Source organism: Tinamus guttatus, unplaced genomic scaffold (genome assembly GCF_059628265.1).
Source record: "Tinamus guttatus ecotype Peru unplaced genomic scaffold, ASM5962826v1 Tinamus_guttatus_pri_ptg000710l, whole genome shotgun sequence".
Lineage (NCBI taxonomy): Eukaryota > Metazoa > Chordata > Aves > Tinamiformes > Tinamidae > Tinamus > Tinamus guttatus.
In genome coordinates this window covers 6,312,064-6,332,941 of record NW_028289244.1, presented here as the reverse complement: position 1 = coordinate 6,332,941, position 20,878 = coordinate 6,312,064, and the positions used below count along the sequence as shown (strand labels likewise).

The 20,878-nt window shown below is 54.5% G+C and overlaps 1 protein-coding gene across 3 annotated transcripts in view; it reads right to left on the bottom strand.

Moving 5' to 3' along the window:
- The window catches only part of LARP1 (La ribonucleoprotein 1, translational regulator), a 42,567-nt gene that overhangs the window by 17,687 nt on the left and 4,002 nt on the right, over window positions 1-20,878 (bottom strand). For all 3 annotated transcript variants that reach the window (XM_088536868.1, XM_088536870.1, XM_088536869.1), the window contains exon 2: window positions 7,684-7,710. In XM_088536868.1, coding sequence (XP_088392994.1) covers window positions 7,684-7,710 — 27 coding nt within the window. The remainder of the gene's footprint in view (window positions 1-7,683; window positions 7,711-20,878) is intronic.

Genomic DNA, 20,878 nt, shown 5'->3' with positions numbered 1-20,878 from the left:
CCTGGCTGCGTCTCACACGAGAGACGACTGCCTCCAGAGCCGCCCCACGCACAACCACACGGAGGAAAAGCTTCATAAGGATTTAGAAAGATCCCTGTCACTGACTGGCTTTGCGTGCTCCCATTTTGCTGGAGATGTCATAAGATGCATAAAACCTGCCAGCTTCAGGGCAAACCGAGCACAGACACTGCATCTCACCCATCTGCCAGCCCACCGTTTTCCTGCTCTACCTCTCACCAAATCACTGCCACAGGTAGAAGAGTGGGAGTAGTGGGGAAGGTGCAGGAATTGAGGGCAACACCAGGTCAGGGCTCTCTCAACAGCTTTAAATGGGATGCCACCGCATGGAAATGCAGCACAAACCAGGCACATCCCTCCTGCAGCAGCTCCCAGCGCTCCTGGGGCTGCAGACAGACCCCGCCAGCCCCACGGTAACAGCCAAGGAAGCAAGGAGCTGCCTACGCTCCTCTGCAATGGAAGCTCGGCAACTGCTGCAAAGATCACGAGCTAAAAATAACTTCAAAAAGGGCACTCGACAGCTCCGCAGAGAGCAGAGCACTCCTACCTGGGTGTCCTAGAGCGAGCCGAGAGCTCGGGAGCCCGCGCGCCCAGGAAAGGGGAGGAAACGGGAGAGCCGAGGGGACAGGGACTCGGGGAGGGACGGGCAACGGTGCCAGGCAGGCCAGCACAGCACAGCCACGGCCCTGCGCCTTGCGGGCACCAGGGTTTTATTCCCAGCTCTCAAGTCCTCAGAATCCCTCAGTGGACGCTTCTGTGCCGTGTACAAGGAGGACTCCCCGGACAGTTTGCAAGGAAGGAAAGAGCAAAAGCAGCTCGATGCATTTGCAGAGCCTGCCTCCACCAACAGCATCCTAAAGGCAGAGAAACCTTGCAGAGACCTTCAGAACAAGCAGGGGCAGCAGATGTAAAGAAGCCCTCATTACAGGAAGCCTACGAACACCAACACTTTTCACATACAAACCGTCACAGTTCTGTTATGCAGAACAGCACAGCCAGGCTCTACACACACTTTGTAATGACAGAGCTGGCCCTGTGTGGTGGCCCAAGAGCCAAACACCCCGAGCCACACAGTGTGGGCACCTGCAGGGTCCCATTCCAGGCTGCCTCTGGGCAGATGAACGGAGGGATGGCCCCGAGTTCCTAAGGATCCATAAACCTCTCCCTGCAGCCTTCCTGTTTAAAGGCCATTTATGGACAAGCTATAACCTGGAAGGACTTGGTTAAGAAACACAAATGGGCACTTTAACATTAACAGCACCAGTAAGGGTGCTGTGGATGCCTTATGGCACATACGACTACTCCTTACAAGACAGTAAATTAAACATCTTAAGGGCAACGATATCTTTCCACCATCTTTCCAAGCGATGCTCTTCCCCAAGGAGGATTTCTAAGAAGCCTGCATCACAGATGCTCGTGCTCTGCAGGAATCCTCTGGACAGCAGGGTCAAAAGGAATGAAAGAACACGGGAACTTCCCCCGAAAGGAACACTCACTTGTGTTCTCTCAAACTGAAGGGTCTTTCCTGGGAAAGTTGGCGGTTCCCAGACTTCCCGAGGCATCCCTTGGGGACGCGGGCACGGTCACACGGCTGCTCTGTGCCCGCGGGAGCTGTGTGGTGCCTCGGGCCCGCGCTCAGCGAGCCGCCCCGCTGCTTCCAGGGGGACGGGAACCCATCCCGCCAACCGCTCAGCCCCGCGGGAGACACCGCCAGAACCGGCGCCCGACCGGCTGTTCTGGGCCACGCAGGCCCCCGGCCAGCAGATCATCCAGGAAGCGAGTCCTGTCATCACAGGCAAGAAACGCCAGCGCACTCCAATGCTTCCGAGGACGGCGGCACCTTCTCCGGCAGATTAAACGGTTAACGGGAGGCTGCAGAAGCCGACGGCCGTGTTAGCCCCACAACCTGTGGACGCCCGTCACGGGCCAGGCCCTGGGAAAAGGCGAGAGTTGATTCAGCTGCCGCCGAGGGCCGCCCGGCGCAGCAAGGACACGGGGAAAGCAGGAGCGCACGGAAAGCGCTCGGGAAGCGCCAGCCCGCTCCCCCGGCAGCGGGGCAGGAGCTCGCCGGGAATTAGGCCACGCAGCCAAGTCACGGAGGAGGCTGCGGGTCAGGCCCTCCTCCCGGCTCGGGGACCGCCTGATAGTTCATGACCTAAAAAACAGTGGCGGGGAGGACGCTGGCAGGAACTACAGGACAACAAGGACAGACGCACGGCACACGAAGGATATGCAACTCCTCATAAAACACCGAAAAAACCACCCGCTCACCTCTGGGGGCTACTGATTTGCAAGTTAAAGGCAGGGGCTGTCCTGCCAGGACCAGTCTCCACCCTCCAGGAGGACCCGGAGCAGCCTCCTCCGCTGCTGCTTACCTCCGCTGCAGCGCTCCGCCTGTTCCGCCAGGCCCTAATGAAAAGCTAGTTAACGGTTAATTATTACCCATCCAGACACACGATCCCCTACCCCGCCTGACTGCTGGCCAGGAGGGATAAGACAGTCACGTGACGCAAAAATCCCGGCCTTATGGAAGCGCAGGCAACTATATTTAGTGTGAAAAATGCTGACCCAGCGAGGCCGCCCCTGCCCCGCCGGGGATCCTGCCTCTCCCGGCCACGGGGCTGCACCCAGGGCCAGGGACCCGGCCCGGGCCGGGCCGCACCGGGAAGGCCGAGCCGCAGCGCGGGCTGCCGACACCGTCCCGCGCGGTCCCTGGCGTTGCGCAGGTCACCTTGTCAGCACGGAAAGCTGATAAGCACCAAGAGCAACGCGCAGGGCCGAGCCCAAGGCCTCGGGCCTTATCTGGAGGGCGGGAGGCAGGCTGGAAGCCTGACCAGCGGGCCCAGCAGCGCCGTGGCGCTCGCAGGAGCGCTCGCCTTGCGTCTCCGCACAGCCCGCGCTGGCAGCAGAGACGCTCCAGACTCCACCCTGGATCCGGAGGGTCCAGAGCACTGCAGGAGGCTGGCGCTGCTCAGGCTCAGCGCTCTGTGACAGGCGTTACCTCACTTGCACCAACCCGGTCCTCGCTCTGCAACGTAGCTGCGTGAACAAGACACTGGAGAGGGAGCAAAGGCAACCGTGCAAAGGTCACGAATGTGCTTGTCACTGGGGAGAGAAGGCCCAGAAAAAAAGCCATAAAAACCCAGTTCTGCCAAAGAATCATTTGCTCCCTGCTCTCACCCTAGTAGAAGAGCATCAAAAAAAAGCCTCGGGACCAGCCATCATTAATCTCCTGTCATGAGCAGAGGGGGAGTTCTCTGCCTGCGTCTCACTGCAGCTGATGAGACAGCAAGAGGCAGCAGCGCCCGCAGCGCGAGCGCCAAGAGGTCCCTGTGCCGCCGCGCCAAGGGCTGCGCACGGGCACGAGCCCTTTAACGGCGTCAGCCTCGTGTGCAGCTGCAGCTGGGGACCCGCGCGCTGACAAACCCTTCCTCACGAGCATCTGCTTCGGCTCACTGTAAATATTTAACAGCCGGCAGACAGGAATTGAGCGCGTCTGCCACGAGGACCTTCGGCTCTGCACATTCACACTTTCCAGACGGGGACGGCACAGGTCAGGCGCCTGTCGCAGGCACCAGCAGAAGAGGTGAGGGGGTCCCGCAAGCAGCAAAGATACAAACCCCACACAAAATTTCCCCCGGAAAACCTGGCATTTTAAAGAAGAGCTCCAGAGACCACATTTCTGGAAAGCAGACTGCAAGGTAACCAGGGAGTCTCGATCCCTCCCTGCTCTGCTTTCCCCCACGCGAGCGGGATCCCCGCGCCCGCCCCGCGCACCAGGGAACCAGGGCAGAGCAGAGCGGGACACGGCGCAGAGCCGGGCCCAGCCCCGCGCTGCCAGGATCTGCTCCAGCAGCCGCTCCACAAGTTCAGCAGGGCCGGCGCTCGGACACCCACCCAGCCGCATTTCCCAGAAATGAGCTAAAGAAATTCTACAGGCCAGTAACCACATGGATTAAACTGACTGCAGGTATCCAGGCTTATTCCTGCTGGTGAATTCAGAGCATTAACATGGCAATATCAACAAGCAGCCAAATATTCTTGCAGTCTTTTAGAGCAGGCAGAAAAAGCTTCTATTTTGCTACTTAGGAATTACCATACCTCTTGCAAGCAGATTTCAGGGTGTGCTCTCCAAGTGGAAGATAAAACACGCTTACTTAAGCCCCTGTCTTAAGCCAGTGGCAGTGAAATTCCAAGCTTTTCCAGGGCTTTGATACAACCACTGCTGCTAACTCCCTACCAGGACACACTGTCCCAGGGCTCTCTGCATGGAACTTATTCTCCATGTCAGGTAATTCCAGCGTCACAGGTGGCTGCCCCCTCTTTCCCAATACATATCACAAAGAGTAAAAAAAGATCCTGATTGGAGCAAGCCTTCCCTAAGGATCTGAGAACAGCCAGTTGCAGCAGGAAGTGCAATACAGTGCTTTTCCTCCTGATGCGAAGATTCAGCCCACCCTCCTTTTCTTCCCAGAGCATTAAAGATTACTTCCTTGCAGTGACAGCATCTCCCACATCCCTTTATGAAAGGATTCCAGTACTGAACACGAACTGGCAGTAATAACTTGGGAAAGACACAGCAGAGCCACTGCTGGGAGCTCTCCAAAACAATCAGCTGGAGGAGCAGCAGCAGACAAAAAACAGACCAACAAAGACACGCACACAAAAAAACCAAGGAATTGCGAGAAGTGAGAGCGAGAACAAGACAAGAGCCTCCCGGGCTGCTGCCCTGCGCACCGGTGCACCCGTAACTGGGCTGCACAGTCAGAGCTGGTGTCTGCACCTCGTCACAGGCGCCAGGTACATGGGACACAGCTGAGCTGGCCACAGGACCAGCCTAGGAGGGGTGACCAGAACGGCTGGGGGCTGCACCGTAGGAGATAGCAGGAGGGCACCTTCTGCAAAGCTAGAACCACGAGCACCTTAGGAAACCAGTAGTTAAAAAGGACATTTAAAAAGCACTTTCTAAGGACTTCCTTAGATAGCAGACTGTAAACTTCCCTACCTCCTGTGGAACGAGTCTTGCAAGGCATACAGCATCAGCAGCCTTGCAGAGAAACTAGTTTTGTTACGGCCAACCTGTCCACAGAGGTCTAGGTAGAAGGTGCCCTCACATCCCTCAGGCAACAGCAGAAATGGGAGTACGAGAGGGAAAGAGTCAGTGCTCCTGTGCCTGCACACTGCCCAACACTGCATCTTGGAAGGGTGCTGGGATCTGTCAGCTCCTCACCCCAACTCCAGGTCACCAGCTTTCAAATGGCTTCTCCCGAATCCTAATCCCGAACCCTGGTCTGGGAGCGCAGGACAGGACCAAGCAGCCGCGGCCAGGACGGAAGGGGAGCTGGCACCCCCGGAGAGGGGGCTGCGCTTCCAGCGCCGCGGGGCTGCCCTCCATCGTCCCGCGCTCGCTCGTGACGGGGCGAGCGGGACGCCCGCAGCAGGCACGCGCTGCCCGCGGAACCGCTCGCGGTCCGGCTCGGTGCTCAGCCTGCTGCCGCAGCCCGCCGTCCTCCCTGCGCAAACAGCAGGATGCAGGCTAGGGAGGGAACCTGCCTGTATGGACCTGCCTGCCCTGACAATTAACCTTAATAAATGGTCACTGATACAGTGCAAGAGCCCTGCGGATTTGCAGCAATGAACTTCAGCAAATTCATCCCCTGGGCCCACCTCAGCAAAGAAAGCGAGGTGAAGGCACCACAGCCACGCTCAGAAACACACAGTCACCCTGACGCCGGCCCCAGGCCAGGCTGCCACCCCCGGCCAGCGCTTCTACCCCATCTTCGCCTTCTGCATTTCCCCTCCTGTGTGCTGGGAGATACCAGCGCTTCCAGATAAGCTCAGCACACAGATGAGAAAGCACAGCACCACCTTTCAGGACTTTCTGGTGAAGCGGCAGGAGAGAGGACCACACGGTGTCCAAGATGGCTACTAACAAGAGGAATCCTGTCTTAAAACTTTCCCTTATCTGCTGAAGAATAGAGAGAATTGCAAAACATGCCAGCTGTGGGTTACCTGTCAATAGCACTGCAGAAAATGTAACTTGCATCTACTGAAAAACACACACTATCATCTGGTGCAGATACACACGTGGGCCCCACCCTGGGGCCATCTGTGAAGGTCCCCGGCCGGCTGGAGCGCAGAGCATGCGGTTGTGCCAACCAAAGGAAACCTCCAAGTTTGCAACACAGAGAAAACCCGGCACCTGAGGAGGCAGATCTTCAACAGAATGCAGAAAACCCTCTTGCTAGGGGACAGAGGAAAAGAAAATAAATATCTGAATTAGAATAGCTAAAATATTCTAAATATCAGAATTTTTTCTATGCAGTCATTGCTCCATCTTGATTTCAGTCCTGCTGCACTCAATGCATGGGAAGATACAAGCCAGTCTTAAAAAGTGATAAAAAACTGAAATCCTTAAATATGCTGGGATTTCTTCTTAAAAGACCCAGGAGATGCCTCTTCTGCAGCACTCCAAGGGCCCTGCAAGACAGCTAGAGCTCTGGAAACAAATACACATGCACATTTCACTGCCGTCTGTTCAGTTCATGAAGCCAAACTACACTGTCCCAAATGTTACACTAGACGTCTCAGTGAGTTATTTTACAGAAAGCAGCTTTAACTTTAAGACAGTAGAGCTGATTTTCATATTTCCAAAATGTTATTTTGATCCAGTGTTCTGCAATCTGCAGGGGAGGTTATCTGCACAATACTGGTGTGGACTGGGGAAAGAGCATCCCATTGCCGCAATGGAGATCCAGGCAGAAGGTAGAGTCGCGAGTTCCAGGTCACGCAGGGCAGGACCTGATCCTCACTCCCCCATGCCTTCACCACGGAACATGCAAAAGGCACCAAGCGCTGCAGCTTCTTACTGCCTTTCGGGGCATGACTAGGGAAAAACATACAGCTCCACTTCGGTCCTGATCAACATCAACAAGAAAGAGTTCCCAAGAAGATTTGGTGAGGCAAGAATTAAGAGCACTGACACGGGCTTTGAAAGGCTACGTCGCCTCTCGGATCTGGGCATCCTATCTGGAACAGCCTCTCCCTCCCTCACGAGGCCAAGAGCCAAACCCTTTTCTGCAGGGTATGTCCTACGAAGACGGCATTGCCTGCTGGGGTCAGGAAACACCCTGGTCCTGCCCCAGGGCCAGCACAGCTGTACCGAGTTGTCATACATGGAGGCACACAGCAGCAACATAGAGCCTAAACAAGCCAAGGGAAAACCTGCATCTTTTTAACTTGTTGCAAATTTAAATACACATTTTCAGATTCACAGACAAATCAAACTACATAAAACTAACACACAGACTAACAGCTGCAGTTCCGAGTTACACTTGGATCTTCAGCCTTCAATGTGCCGAGTTACATATGATCAAGACCTACAAATTGCCAAACTTGGCAGACTTCTTTCAACACAGACCCCCAAATTTGCCCGGCTACAGTATTTTGGAAGAAGGCAGTTTTCCAGACTACAATCATCACTACATGAAAGCATGAGACATGTCACTGTCATACTAGAATGACCAAACATCAGAATTATTTTTCTTCAGTTAAAGTCTGTTGTATATTCCTCTACGAGTCTTCTAAATTTGGTCAGAGCTGACTTTGCAGAAAGAAGTACAGGGGAGGGGAAAGGCATGGGCTCCATTTTTAATTAATACATACCAGAATGGCCATCAGCTGGAAATATATCTGCAAAAGAGAAGAAAAAACAAAACATTAGCATTGGCTGTGGCTGGAGTGCAGATCATACCAAAAAGCTGCCTCCTCTTCATTTGTTTGCTTCAACTAAACAGTGAAGTATTTTCTTAGTATGCCCAGGTTAAATATCAATCTAACTTGGAACCCATCTCAGTTCAACCACTTGTCCTGAGAAAGATTCTTAAGGAGAGAGCATTTACTTGAATGTACTGTCCCCATAAAGACACTTCTATATTAGCTTCTACGAGGCAGCAGTGAGGGGTTAGGGCTTGGTGTGCAGCACTGTCCACCTTGCAAAGAGCTCCAACCCCAATCAGAGAGACCCAAGAGAGCATCGGCCGCAGCGGCCAGACCCAAGAGAGCATCGGCCGCAGCGGCCAGGCCGCGGGAACGCAGACAGCCGCCAAGTGAAATCCGGGCAGGCGTTTTCCTGCTGGTCACAGCTGCGTGGCCAGCCGGCCGCTGCGCCTGGCCCCAGCACAGCACACACACAGGAGAGGCAGGTGGAGGCACCCGCCACCCAGACACACCGCACAGCGCCCAGGAGGGAGCGTCCCCCCTGCCCTGCCCTTCCCATCCCTTCCCATCCCTCCCTGCCAAGGGCGCTCCGGGCAGGCAGCACAGCCCTTCGCACGGGGCCGCTGCAGCCTGCAGGTGCCTAACTCTTGAGAGAACGGATCACTTAACCCTCCCACCCTGCAAGCTCCTTCCCTCTTGATGTGCAAGTCCCTTTGCTGCAAAATCCTGTTTATTTTGAAGGGCAGGAAAGAACCTGGGAAGAGGCTTTCTGAAGCAGCTCAAAAGGATCACCCAGAAGATGCTCCTTTGAGGAGCATGCAGGAGAACGCATCTCGAGAAACCCTGTTCTTAAAGGCTCTATGAAAAGCTCTGAAAATAGCGTTTTTGATAGAGCAGCACGTTTCATTTTCTTTAAGGAACTTGGAAGAATAGGGGGAAGGGAGGCTGACAGTGAGCCAAGGTTCTCCTAGGACAGAGGGCAGGCCCCTGGCTCCAGCTTATCAGCTGCCCAAAGCACACAGTGAGCTGGAAAGTCACAAGAGCTGCAGCAAGGACTACCCCTTCAGCAGGGCAACACACTGCCCTGGGCCCAGCCGACACGAGCACAGCACAACACACTCCTCCCCCTCAAACTGTTCCGATGGCTCTGCCTTTGACAGTCACCATATCCAAGGGATCTCCAGGCTGGAATCCTTCCACCCACCCATGAGCAGAAACAGCAACGGAACGAACCAAAACTCCCTCCACTGTTACACAGGCTCATGATCTGTGGGTCCATTACAGGCATCATCTCAGAGCAAAACCAACCCGACCAGAAAAGCAAACCTCCTCGTGGCATGGATCCTTTGTAGAGTGCATGTTCCTACTGCAACCTTGCACCAATACATCATCACCTAGGCACACCAAACATCTTCCATTCTTGTCGTGGTTACGGATGAGGTCAGGCTCCTACAGCAGTGAGCAGAAACACCCTGCACTTGATCTAACAGGTCCAGGAACAAGAGGTGGTTTCTGTGTTTCCCTACTTGGACAACTCCCAGCCAACTTCCTCACAGAAGGATGGGGTGGAAGTGCTGCTTAGTGTATATCCCACCTGCCTGCATCACCTAGCTGCACCGAAGATCAAAAACACAAAATAAAACCCCACAAAACAAAGCAACAACAACAACAACCGAAGCCACACACACAAGGGGCTGGGAGAAGGAATTCCTCCGTGCCAGCCAGCCAAGCGCTCCCGGCTTGGCAGCCGTTCCCTGCCCTGCGCCCGCGCAGACGCGGTTCCTGCCGGGCCGCTCAGCCGACCCCTCGCGGCCCACGGCACCGGCTGCTCCCCCTTCCCGAAGCCACAGAGGTGACCGGAGGGCTTGTTCCCCACCAGACGGGCCACCGCGGCAGCTCCTGCTTGGGCTCCCTCCAGGCCCCTGCCCAGCCTGCAGCTGCCTCCTCGCTGCCCCATCCGGCTGCCCCAGGGGAGGCGCACAGCTCACCTGCTTCTCCAGTTTGGCCATCGAAACACATTTTCCACCCCGTTTGCTAGAAGAGCACTGGAAATACTGCGGCGGCCCATGCCACTAGAAAGCGAGGAGCGCACGTGATGCCGGGGCAGACGTTGCTCACGCTCCCTCTCCCTGCCCTGGCACCACGGCTCCAAGGGAGGAAACGGCTCCTCCCTGCTCTCCAGTGCTCAGCCCTCCTCCGGCCGTGGGAGCCTGAGCTTCCCCAGCTCATCCCAGCTATGACCAGCGCAGATTTGAATCCAAGATCTCTGGAGTGGAGACCCAGAACTGTAGAGCTGGATGCAGCTTTTTCCGTAGCAGGGGGCGAGCACAGAGCAGTCAGGCAGCAGGGACTGCTCTTCCGAAAGAGAGGTGCTTGGAGGACAGCTACGAGGCAGGGCAAGCCGGAGGCTGCCAGGCACCGAGTCCCCTTGGGACGACTGTTTCCCTGTTCCTCCCTGCAAGCACCAGTGACTGAAGTAGAAATTAGCCTGTCAGTTAAGGGCAGCACCTCATGTGCCCAGGAGAAGTCTAAATCAGGCAACACTTTCTTTTCCCAAGGAAGCCATGGCAGGGTGGAAGGAAGCAGGAACGCGCACGGCTGGCAGGACGAAGACAAATCGCTGCGGCTGTCCCTGACGGAGCCCGTTTAACACGCTCTGGGCACTGTCCTTGCCAGCCCCGTTCAGTTCCTTTCTCAGCACTTTCAAGGTCAAAAATCAAAACACAAAGGACCCAAGCGGAAAGACCATGCTGAAATTTTGCTCTACCCCACACCAGAAGGGCTGAGCTCAATAAACCAAGCCCGCTGATTTCTCCCATCTGCGCTCCCTTCAGGATATCCCCACACCAGGCACCCCAACACGGGCCGATGCCGCAGACACGCACACGGCAGGACGATGCCCCGCAGCAGCCTCATCCCACCTGCACTGCGCCCCGCAGCCAAATCCTGCCCCACGACACAGGCCAACGCCAAGGAATTCCCAGGCAAGCGAAGCAAAGAGCACAAAGCAGCCAACGCTGCAGGAGAGGAAGCCCTAAGAAACTTGGTCTCTGCGATCTCTCTTTTTCTACATATGGACACCTCATTTCTCAGCATGGGTCCAAAAGCAGAAAGTCTTAGAGCTGGCATCTAATCAGAAAGATTATAACTACTACAGGTGCTGGCAACCTCTTCCTCAGAGCGCCAGTCTCTGCCAAGCCAGGTACTTCCAAGCGCTCGAGCATCCGGCTCGGCTCGGGATGGGATCTCGGCAGAAACGGCCCGGGAACCTCCCTGCTCCCAGCAGCGAGGGATGGGGCAGCACGGGAAAGGAACGAGCAGGAGGAGGTCAAGGCCTGGGCTGCAGCCAGCAGGATGTTTGGGAGGGCCCCAAGCAGAGTCGCACGGGACTCGCGCGGAGGGCGCAGACCTCTTGGAGCAGGTTGCTGTGAGCACTGACAGCCAGAGCTGCAGGACTGAACCCGAGGGGACACGACGAGTCGGGGCAGCCCTTCCTACCCGAGGGGCGCACGGCTGCGTGCTGCGGCGGGGAGACACAATCCCACTGTTTGCCTGCTGATCTTTTTAAACACAGGAGGAGACTTTCTACTAAAGTGGGACGTTTGAAGAGAAAAGCTGACACATCTACATATATTCTCCCTCCCCAGGGAGCACTTGGCCACTGCTACTATTCAGGTATGTGGGCCGGGTCCAGAAAGGCCACCCTGACCCGCAAGCCCGACCCTCCTCCGTGCTGCTCGCTGTGGAAGCGCCACCTCCATGAGCCCCATCCTCCCGGGAGGCACAGCCCCGTCCCTGGAAGGGCCCCGCTCCCCAGGCCTCTGCCCACCGAGCTGCTCCGCGCTGACGCAAGAGCTCCTTACGACAGCAAGCCACAGCCTAACGGCGCGAGGTTCCAGGAGCCGGCCAGCCCCACGCAGCCCCGGGACCCCGCGGGCAACGGCTCCTCACCTACAACCACGGCACACCAACAGGCTGCAACCACGGCACGCACCAACAGGCTGCGGACAGGCGAGGTGACAGCGAGACCTGCTCCTCACCTACAACCACGGCGCACCAACAGGCTGCGGACAGGCGAGGTGACAGCGAGACCCGCTCCTCACCTACAACCATGGCACACCAACAGGCTGCGGACAGGCGAGGTGACAGCGAGACCCGCTCCTCACCTACAACCACGGTGCACCAACAGGCTGCGGACAGGCGAGGTGACAGCGAGACCCGCTCCTCACCTACAACCACGGCGCACCAACAGGCTGCGGACAGGCGAGGTGACAGCGAGACCCGCTCCTCACCTACAACCACGGCACACACCAACAGGCTGCGGACAGGCGAGGTGACAGCGAGACCTGCTCTTCACCTACAACCACGGCACACCAACAGGCTGCGGACAGGCGAGGTGACAGCGAGACCCGCTCTTCACCTACAACCACGGCACACCAACAGGCTGCGGACAGGCGAGGTGACAGCGAGACCCGCTCCTCACCTACAACCACGGCTCACCAACAGGCTGCGGACAGGCGAGGTGACAGCGAGACCCGCTCTTCACCTACAACCACGGCACACCAACAGGCTGCGGACAGGCGAGGTGACAGCGAGACCCGCTCTTCACCTACAACCACGGCCCAACAGGCTGCGGACAGGCGAGGTGACAGCAAGACCCGCTCTTCACCTACAACCACGGCCCAACAGGCTGCGGACAGGCGAGGTGACAGCGAGACCCGCTCTTCACCTACAACCACGGCCCAACAGGCTGCGGACAGGCGAGGTGACAGCGAGACCCGCTCCTCACCTACAACCACGGCGCACCAACAGGCTGCGGACAGGCGAGGTGACAGCGAGACCCGCTCTTCACCTACAACCACGGCACACCAACAGGCTGCGGACAGGCGAGGTGACAGCGAGACCCGCTCTTCACCTACAACCACGGCCCAACAGGCTGCGGACAGGCGAGGTGACAGCAAGACCCGCTCTTCACCTACAACCACGGCCCAACAGGCTGCGGACAGGCGAGGTGACAGCGAGACCCGCTCTTCACCTACAACCACGGCCCAACAGGCTGCGGACAGGCGAGGTGACAGCGAGACCCGCTCCTCACCTACAACCACGGCGCACCAACAGGCTGCGGACAGGCGAGGTGACAGCGAGACCCGCTCTTCACCTACAACCACGGCCCAACAGGCTGCGGACAGGCGAGGTGACAGCAAGACCCGCTCTTCACCTACAACCACGGCCCAACAGGCTGCGGACAGGCGAGGTGACAGCGAGACCCGCTCTTCACCTACAACCACGGCCCAACAGGCTGCGGACAGGCGAGGTGACAGCGAGACCCGCTCCTCACCTACAACCACGGCGCACCAACAGGCTGTGGACAGGTGAGGTGACAGCGAGACCCGCTCTTCACCTACAACCACGGCGCACCAACAGGCTGTGGACAGGCGAAGGTACAGCTAGACCCGCTCTTCACCCGTAAAGCATGGCGCACACCAACAGGCTGCGGACAGGCGAGGTGACAGCGAGACCCGCTCTTCACCCGTAAAGCATGGCGCACACCAACAGGCTGCGGACAGGTGAAGTCACAGCTAGACCGGCTGCCATGATTGCACACAGAAGGCTTGGACAAAAGCAAGAATGACTTCTCCAAGGTCGTGCAGGGACTCAGCAGCACAGACATGGCCACAACTCACCAGTGTGGGCTCAAAAGCTGCTCAACTCCAACAAATTCCCAGAAGAGGAATGGGGAAAGGAAGTCCTAATGGATGGAAGGAATGATGAAGATTTGGATCCCTCTGCTCCTCCTAATATAACCTTGCATTCAGCAGAAAGGTTTCCCTCCTGCTCCTCTGGCTGTGAGGACAGTCTTCCCCATACAGATAGCACAGACCAAGCCACGCAGTCCAGCATCTGCTGCGAGCAGAGCAGCACTGCCCGAATCTCTTCCATCCCCAGGCAACATTTCGGCTCGCATCTACAGCACCTGGCCTCCCCTCGAGAGGCCCACACGGTGTCTGCACAAGCCCTCGAGACAGCTGCAGGCCCCTTCAAAGCAACGCTCCATGCACAAGGGGGCGAGGTCTGCTGAGAAAAAGTGGCAAAGCAAGAAATGCCAACCCCAAATATTAGCATGGCCCATTCCGTCCCCCGCTTCCTGCTCCCCTCCTTCCTGACCTGCAGAGCAGGCTCTGGCTCTCGGCAAGGCTGATCTTCCCAGCCCTCTCGACTGCCGGCTCCGGGCAAACACGCTGCTTAAGCACCGGGTTCACAGCAAGACACATCTTCACCCCCTCAGACGGGAGCTGAAGCTTGAGAGGGGGGAAAGACCCAACTCTGATAAGTTCCATTCCTCTTCACTAACTCTAAGACACCAACAAGCTCAAAGTCAAGTCACTAGAGAAGCACGAAGCAGCTCCCAAACCCTTTCTGCGGTGTCCAGACAGCCAGGCCCTTGGTAGTTTTTCCCTGCTTTTCTGGCCCTTCCATACAAAGCAGAGGTTCTGTCTCAAACACTTGGGCATTATTTGAAGACACCCCAGACACCCGTGCTAGGAGGCTCAAGAGACACAAACAGCATGAGCCTCAATATCAATTTCTCACAAGCCATGTGGAATCAAATACTTCAAGTGGATTTTTAACATAGAAATAAGCACGTCTTTGGCAAAGTTCAGCTCAGGTGCCCCAGGTGACTATATTGGAAATGGATGAAGACCTCTGGCCTCAAAGAGCTGCGAGAGTAACACTCCCAGAAAAATCACCTCTCCAAAATGAGATCATCTATATATCTGGGATAGTTCCTACATACTAAACTTAATGATCATCTTAATGCCAACATCAGGCCTAATCCTGACAACAGGGAGATGGAGGGGAGAGGAGCTGACAACACGGTTGGGGTTTTGCAGCTCACTGAACACAGTCACCAGTGGCACAGGCACCGCGCTCAGCAAGCAGCGCCTTTCCAAGGCTGCTCGGACCGGCCATGGAGTTCACACCTCTCCTCTAAGAGGAGGAGATGTCCACGGGCTGCTGGGGAACACACCTGCTCAGACTGACCAGAAAAAGGGACAGCCCTCCAAGCCGACAGCCTGTAAATCCCACACTCACATGTGTGCAGACACACAAAAAATAACTAAGGTCACGGCTGTTTTTCCTCCCAGCCACTTATCAATGCTTGTATTGGAGAGAACAAACACTGGACATTTTCTCACATTAACCCCTTCAACTCCCATCCCAAAAAAGTTGTTGTTCAAATCACAAGATGAAACACTTTGATTCATGTGTCAGACGAAAACCTGCAGAGAAATTATGGAATATTAAAGGAAGAGACAAGATAATGTCCAATTACTGTTTCCGTGAAGCAGCTGGTGACCCAACTCTCAGCCTCATGTCATTGACCACCAATAAAGCTGAAGTGGTAACACTGGAAGTCTCCAGCCCATCCAACATAGAACCCAGTGTATGGGGAACGGGGAAGAAGCCAGAGGTACCAGAGCCACCCACCCCAGACTGTTCTTTAAATTACAGGATATTTTACAGGCAATAAAGTTTGAGTTATGATAAACAATATTAAGATGTCTCAGAGAGATCCTCATTAAAGTAAAGGAGCCATTTAGGTGGAGCACAGAAGCTAAGAGGATCCTATCATGTGGAAGCTGATACTGGACGGGGTTTCCCTGTGACAGGATTGTCACACACTGCTCTGCAACACCCTGTCCTGTGCAGTCCAAGGAGGAAACTCTACCCAAGAAAGAAATCCCAGGCAGTTACACAAGCAAAGCAGACGCATTCTCCCAGCAATGCAGGAGAAACCCCCCGCCTCATCCCCCGCTGGGGACATCAGTGTAGCTAGAAACCCAACCTCTGAAGGAAAGATGTCCCCACTGCCCCTTCACCACACCAGTACTAAGGCATGTCCCTTCATCACACCAGGATGTCATAAATCCCAGCGACATCCCCGGGAACTGCACATTACGAGGCGGCTGCTTCCACCTTATTGCTGTGGGCAGAGCAGGGGCTCTGTAGGATACACAAGGCAGCAAAGTGGAGCAAACATAATTATATCTCTTAATCACAAATCCCCAGACTCATCATCTGTTTGAGATGCTCCCCCTATGGCCCAGTTAATTTGGTTGGTTTTAATCAAACCTAGCAGCTTTTTCAATCAATCCCCCAACTTTTTCCTTGCTTGGTTCCACTTTTCCACTGTTAGTTAGATCAACTCAGGCTTCAACTCCAAAAGAAATAAGAGGGTTGTCTGCCTGATATCCGCCACGTCTCTTCCAAACCTTCTTCAAAGTTGTCCTTACAGGTTTAATTCCGCATTTTAATAACATGGCTCCCTTTTACATGAAATTCCTCCTTGTTCAGAGTAAAAATGTCACATTTCTCATTCTCTGATTAAAAAAGTGAGGCTAAAACAGTTCACCCGAGAATACTATTGGAGCCTGACAGGAAGCCAAAATAAATCAGTCCCCCTTGCGCTCATCTCAGCTCTTTGCAGTGGAGAGTGAATTTCTGAGCAGTCAGAGGATGCTTTAGATCATATTAGGCATCCCAAGCTCCCAAGGTTTAGGTGGGAGTTGGGAACTGAAATTAATGCCATTACAATCATCAAAGTGTCATCTGAGCATGCGGCTAAGACACCGCCAAGATGTGCTTTTTTTCCCCTCCATCTTGGGGGGAATCCCATACACAAATATTCTGTTACTTATTTTTCAGGCAGATTAAATCCCTCCAGTATCAGTGGGATGCATTTCTCCGTATCTTATTACTTGCTGTCACAACCAAGTAATTTCTCAAAATCAGTGTGTACCAGTGCAAGGTTTTACACTTACTTCCTTGCTTGTTTTTTCCTTCCCTGCTGTGAAGGTGTATGGTGTATGCTGCAACTGGTGATGGTCAAGACTGTCTTCAGAAGGCTTGTTCACGTTGTGGGGAGAGGGAGATGTTGTTTGGCTTTATCATGAACAGACATCGTTCCCAAGCTGAATTTATAACTGTCTGGGAAGGACTACAGTAAAGATATAAAATTATTGCAATGGGAATCTTAAGTGTCTTGCAGGAAAAAAACTGAGTGCTTTTTGTAACATTTAACACACCAAAATGGAAGATGTGACCTTGAAGAATCCAGAAAAAGAAAGAAAAAAAAATCTTGTACTTGGAATTAAAGTGAACGTTAGCTTATCAAACATTTGAATCTCATTTTTTTAATTACAAGTTCTTACTATTTTGATCTATCACTAACTTTCTTAATCTATCAGTGTGCCAACTAGATAGTCTCACACTGTTATTTAGTAAATCAATAATCACTCATCTGCAGCACTAACCAAATTTTAGAAGAACAAACAAAGAACAGTTACAACAACATCATCATCATGATGAATTTACCGTGAGGGCTGAACCCACCTCACAAATAACCTTGTGCGGAACAGCGCTGTGTTAAACCACCCACCTATCTCCCGAGAGCCCCCAAACAGGCACGTTGGCCACCACCACCCCAACTTCTCCAGGCAGCCTCTCCACAGTTGTCTTTCTCCTATTTTCCCACCTGCATCTCGCTTTTGTGGCTTTTACAATTTGATACTTGCTTCCCCACATATTTAGCGATTTAAAAAACTCACCTCTTTTTTTGTTTGTTTTTCAGGCTTCTTAAAAGCTCCCACATCCCCAGCCCTGAGAAGCCTCTGCTCCCTTCACACGCGCGCCCCATGCGCGACACAAAGAGCCCAGTGGCTCCAGGGAGAGGCGGGGAGGAGGGGAGGCAGCCGCGCGGCCCCGCAGCCCCGCGCATGCAGCCCCGCGCATGCAGCCCCGCGCATGCAGCCCCGCAGCAGCGCAGCCCGGCGCCGCAGACCGCAGCGTCACTGCGGGAGCCTGTCGGCACTTCCCGAGCCCGCGCTCCCCCATCCCCGTCCCCGCGCCGGGCGGCCCCTTCCCGGCTGCGCGGCCACGTGCGCGTCGCTCGCCGTGCCAACGCCCAGAGCGCGGCAGGAAGGACAGCCGCACGCTGCCACCCCTCCTGCCCGCACGCTGCCACCCCTCCTGCCCGGCTGCCAACCGCAGTTCAACTCCGCCTGCGTGTCAAGGACACAGCATGTTCACCAGCTCCATTCGAGCCCCCATTCTTTCCAAAATCTCTATGGGAATTGTTAATACCCAGGGCTCTCCTAAGAGCTTGCTAATGAGCAAGAAGTAACACTGGGGAGCTGCAGAAATGCTTCTCTCCAACCTTCCCCCGAAGCAGTGAGGCCAAGTCAAGTTTCTCTACACATGAAGCCTCTTCTCTTGGACTAGGAGGCCAGGAGGACTTCAGAGAACAAGCGAGGAGCACAGAAAGGTACCAGAGGGCACAAGCCCAGCTGGGAGGCCAGCTGCCTCCCAAGCAGGGCAGAGCAGCCTTTTTTCAGCCGCTTCTAGGGGGGCCAAGCAGGATGTTAATGCATTTTCCCCAGGAACACGGGTAAGGGCAAGTTGCACTCACTAACCCATGTGTGTGCTGTGACCAGACTGCCGTCTTGTAGATCAAATAAGCAAGGGTATCTGTATCACCAAAACCATGCTGCACTAATGAACCTCAGTCACAGAAACAACCACCTCAACTAGTCATTTCTAAAATAAATTAAGGCTTCCGTTTGAGACCAGCCACACCAGAACATTGAGCCCAGCTAGAACCAGCGGGGTTCAGCACGGTCGCTACCCGCGCACCTTCCTGCAGCAACAGCCTCCTCTGCCTTCCGACCTGTGACCGTGCAAAGGCACCGCATGACTCAAAACACAAACAAACAAACAAACAACCCGGCACACGGATCCGAGGCACGCCGAGCGCCGTGCCCGGCTGCAGCCAGCTGATGCCACGGGCGGTTGCAGCACCGCGAGCAGGAGAGCGTTGGGGCGAGCTGCTGCGTTTAGGTCAGCCTTGTTCCAGAAGGACACTGAAGATAAACCACAGATAATGCAGGTATTAGACCAGCCAGTTCACAGCCTCTCCTCTCCCTCTCCTCGCGCCTCGTGGCGGAATATCCCCCAGCACACGTAGCTTTGATGCTGCATGAAGAGCTCTTGACCATCAAGCGCAGTGAGTTTCAAGCCCCAGCGCGCAGCTCATTACAGATGCCTTCTGCAGTTCAACCAACACACCCAGCCCTGGATGATCCTGAAATCAGCAGAGCCACAATATGTCACACATTGGTTTTCTCAGAAAAGGCAGTTCAGCCAAGCCCCCTACCTGCAGCACAAAGCATGGGCTTGTTCACAAGCCTGAGCCCAGCTCGGCGCTTTTCCTGGGAACCTGCAATCAGAGGATGCTCCTGTGCTTAGAAACACGCAGACTCTCCGCTACCGCGGTTTCCACAAGGCTTCCCAAACACCCATACATCTCACCCCATTAGAACTGCCATCAGCAAACCTCTTCTTCCGAACATCTCATGCCAGTTTTGGCTCCACCGCCTCTGCACCCTCAGGTGTGAATCCACTTCTCCTTTCAGCTAAGCAATCCAGACTGACCTGGGACTCTCCCCATAAAGAACCCCAGTAACTGCTTTACCAAGGCCAAACTCAGCTCCCAGTTACTCTGATCACCAATTATTGTTGCCTAAATACAAAGCGGCTTTCGGTTCTTGAAACTCTGCATTAGCCTCTTAGAGTCTTCTCCCTGCTAAAGTCATGCAGCTACCAGATTTTCAGTTCAGCTGGTTGTATCAATGCAAAGAGAAAAGTCTTCTAACTCTGCTAACAGATGACTAAAAATGCCCTGCATGCACAGAACGAGTTCAGAACAGAAGCACAGCCTTAAGTGGAGAAAAAGGGGCAAACGCAGATAGCACCTGGCTGGAGACCACATCTACACTAGGTTCCCAGACCTCCGCTCTCCCTCACAACATGACTTCTTCTTGTCCATGCAAAGTTCTGGCTAAATGGCACTGCCGCCATGTGAGATCCCATGTGAGGATGATTTTTTTTCTTAAATCCTCACTTTTGAAGTGATAGCAACTGTAAGGGTTAAAAAAAAAAAAATCCAAACTGCTCTAGAGGATACGGCTTCCTACTGAGATACCTGCTCCTTGTTTAGCCAAACAGGTGTTATCACCGAGATAGTGCCTGAGATTCTTTACAAAGTAGTTTCAAGCATGCACAGAGTAACCTAGCTCTATCCAGGTCAGTTTTGGGTGCTCTCCTGAGGATAATTTCACACTATTTGAGGATAGTGAAAGGCTCGGGTGTCATAACTTGGAAACAAGAGCAGTTCATTGCAGCTCCAATGCCCCGATTCCTTGCCCTGCTTCCTGCATTCGATTTGACTTCACGGCTGATTCAAGTCCTTCCTCTACCCAATACCACACGCCCAGCACAAAAGCCAAGGGTACCACAGGTAGCAAAAAATGTAAAGACAGGAGAGGAGAAAAAAAAAAAAAAGCGGAGGGGAGTAGGATTAAAAGAGAATATTGCAGAGAACCATCTAGTGATACCTCAGAGCTGGCAATCTAGAAGTGCAGATTCCGGCAGCAGCAGCATCGAGTCCCGGGAGCTGGGGCCAATGAGTCAGCTCTCCGGGAGCTCCACGAAACAAACAGTGCAGAGCAGGGCAAAGGTCCAGCAGGAGCCGAGGGCAAAGGTATGCGGGGCAGGGAATACACCCACCTGCACTCTTTTGGAGCAGGGTGTTTCAGTTAGCCGAGTGTCCCCTGCCCCTCAAGGGAAGGCTCACTCAAACTTGAGGTGGGGAACTGGAACAAAACAGTATTTCAGAGAGGAAATCTAGGGGCAGGGGGAGGAGAAAAGGACTCCTGCTGCGATAGCAGCGCTCTGTTGCAACAAACAGCCAGAAGAGCTTCACAGTTACATGCCACGACAGAGCAAGAATTGCCCAACACTTGGGAAATAGGTGTGTGCAGCTCTACCAAGCTGGATACCCAGGCAAGCCCATGTGCACGCAGCTGCTCCAAATGCTAAGAGATGCCAAAGGAAAGTGAGTTTCCTGGACTCCTTATCTCCAGCACTGGAGGCTGGGTTCAAGGAAAGTCCTCTGGGGAGTTAGTCAGCAAGGGGTGAGAAGCTAACGAATCTTTGTCTGCGTTTTTCTCAGTACTAGCTGCCAACCCTGCCTGCGCTCTGGCAAACAACACAACGGGCTCGCTGCGAACAATAGTGAGCT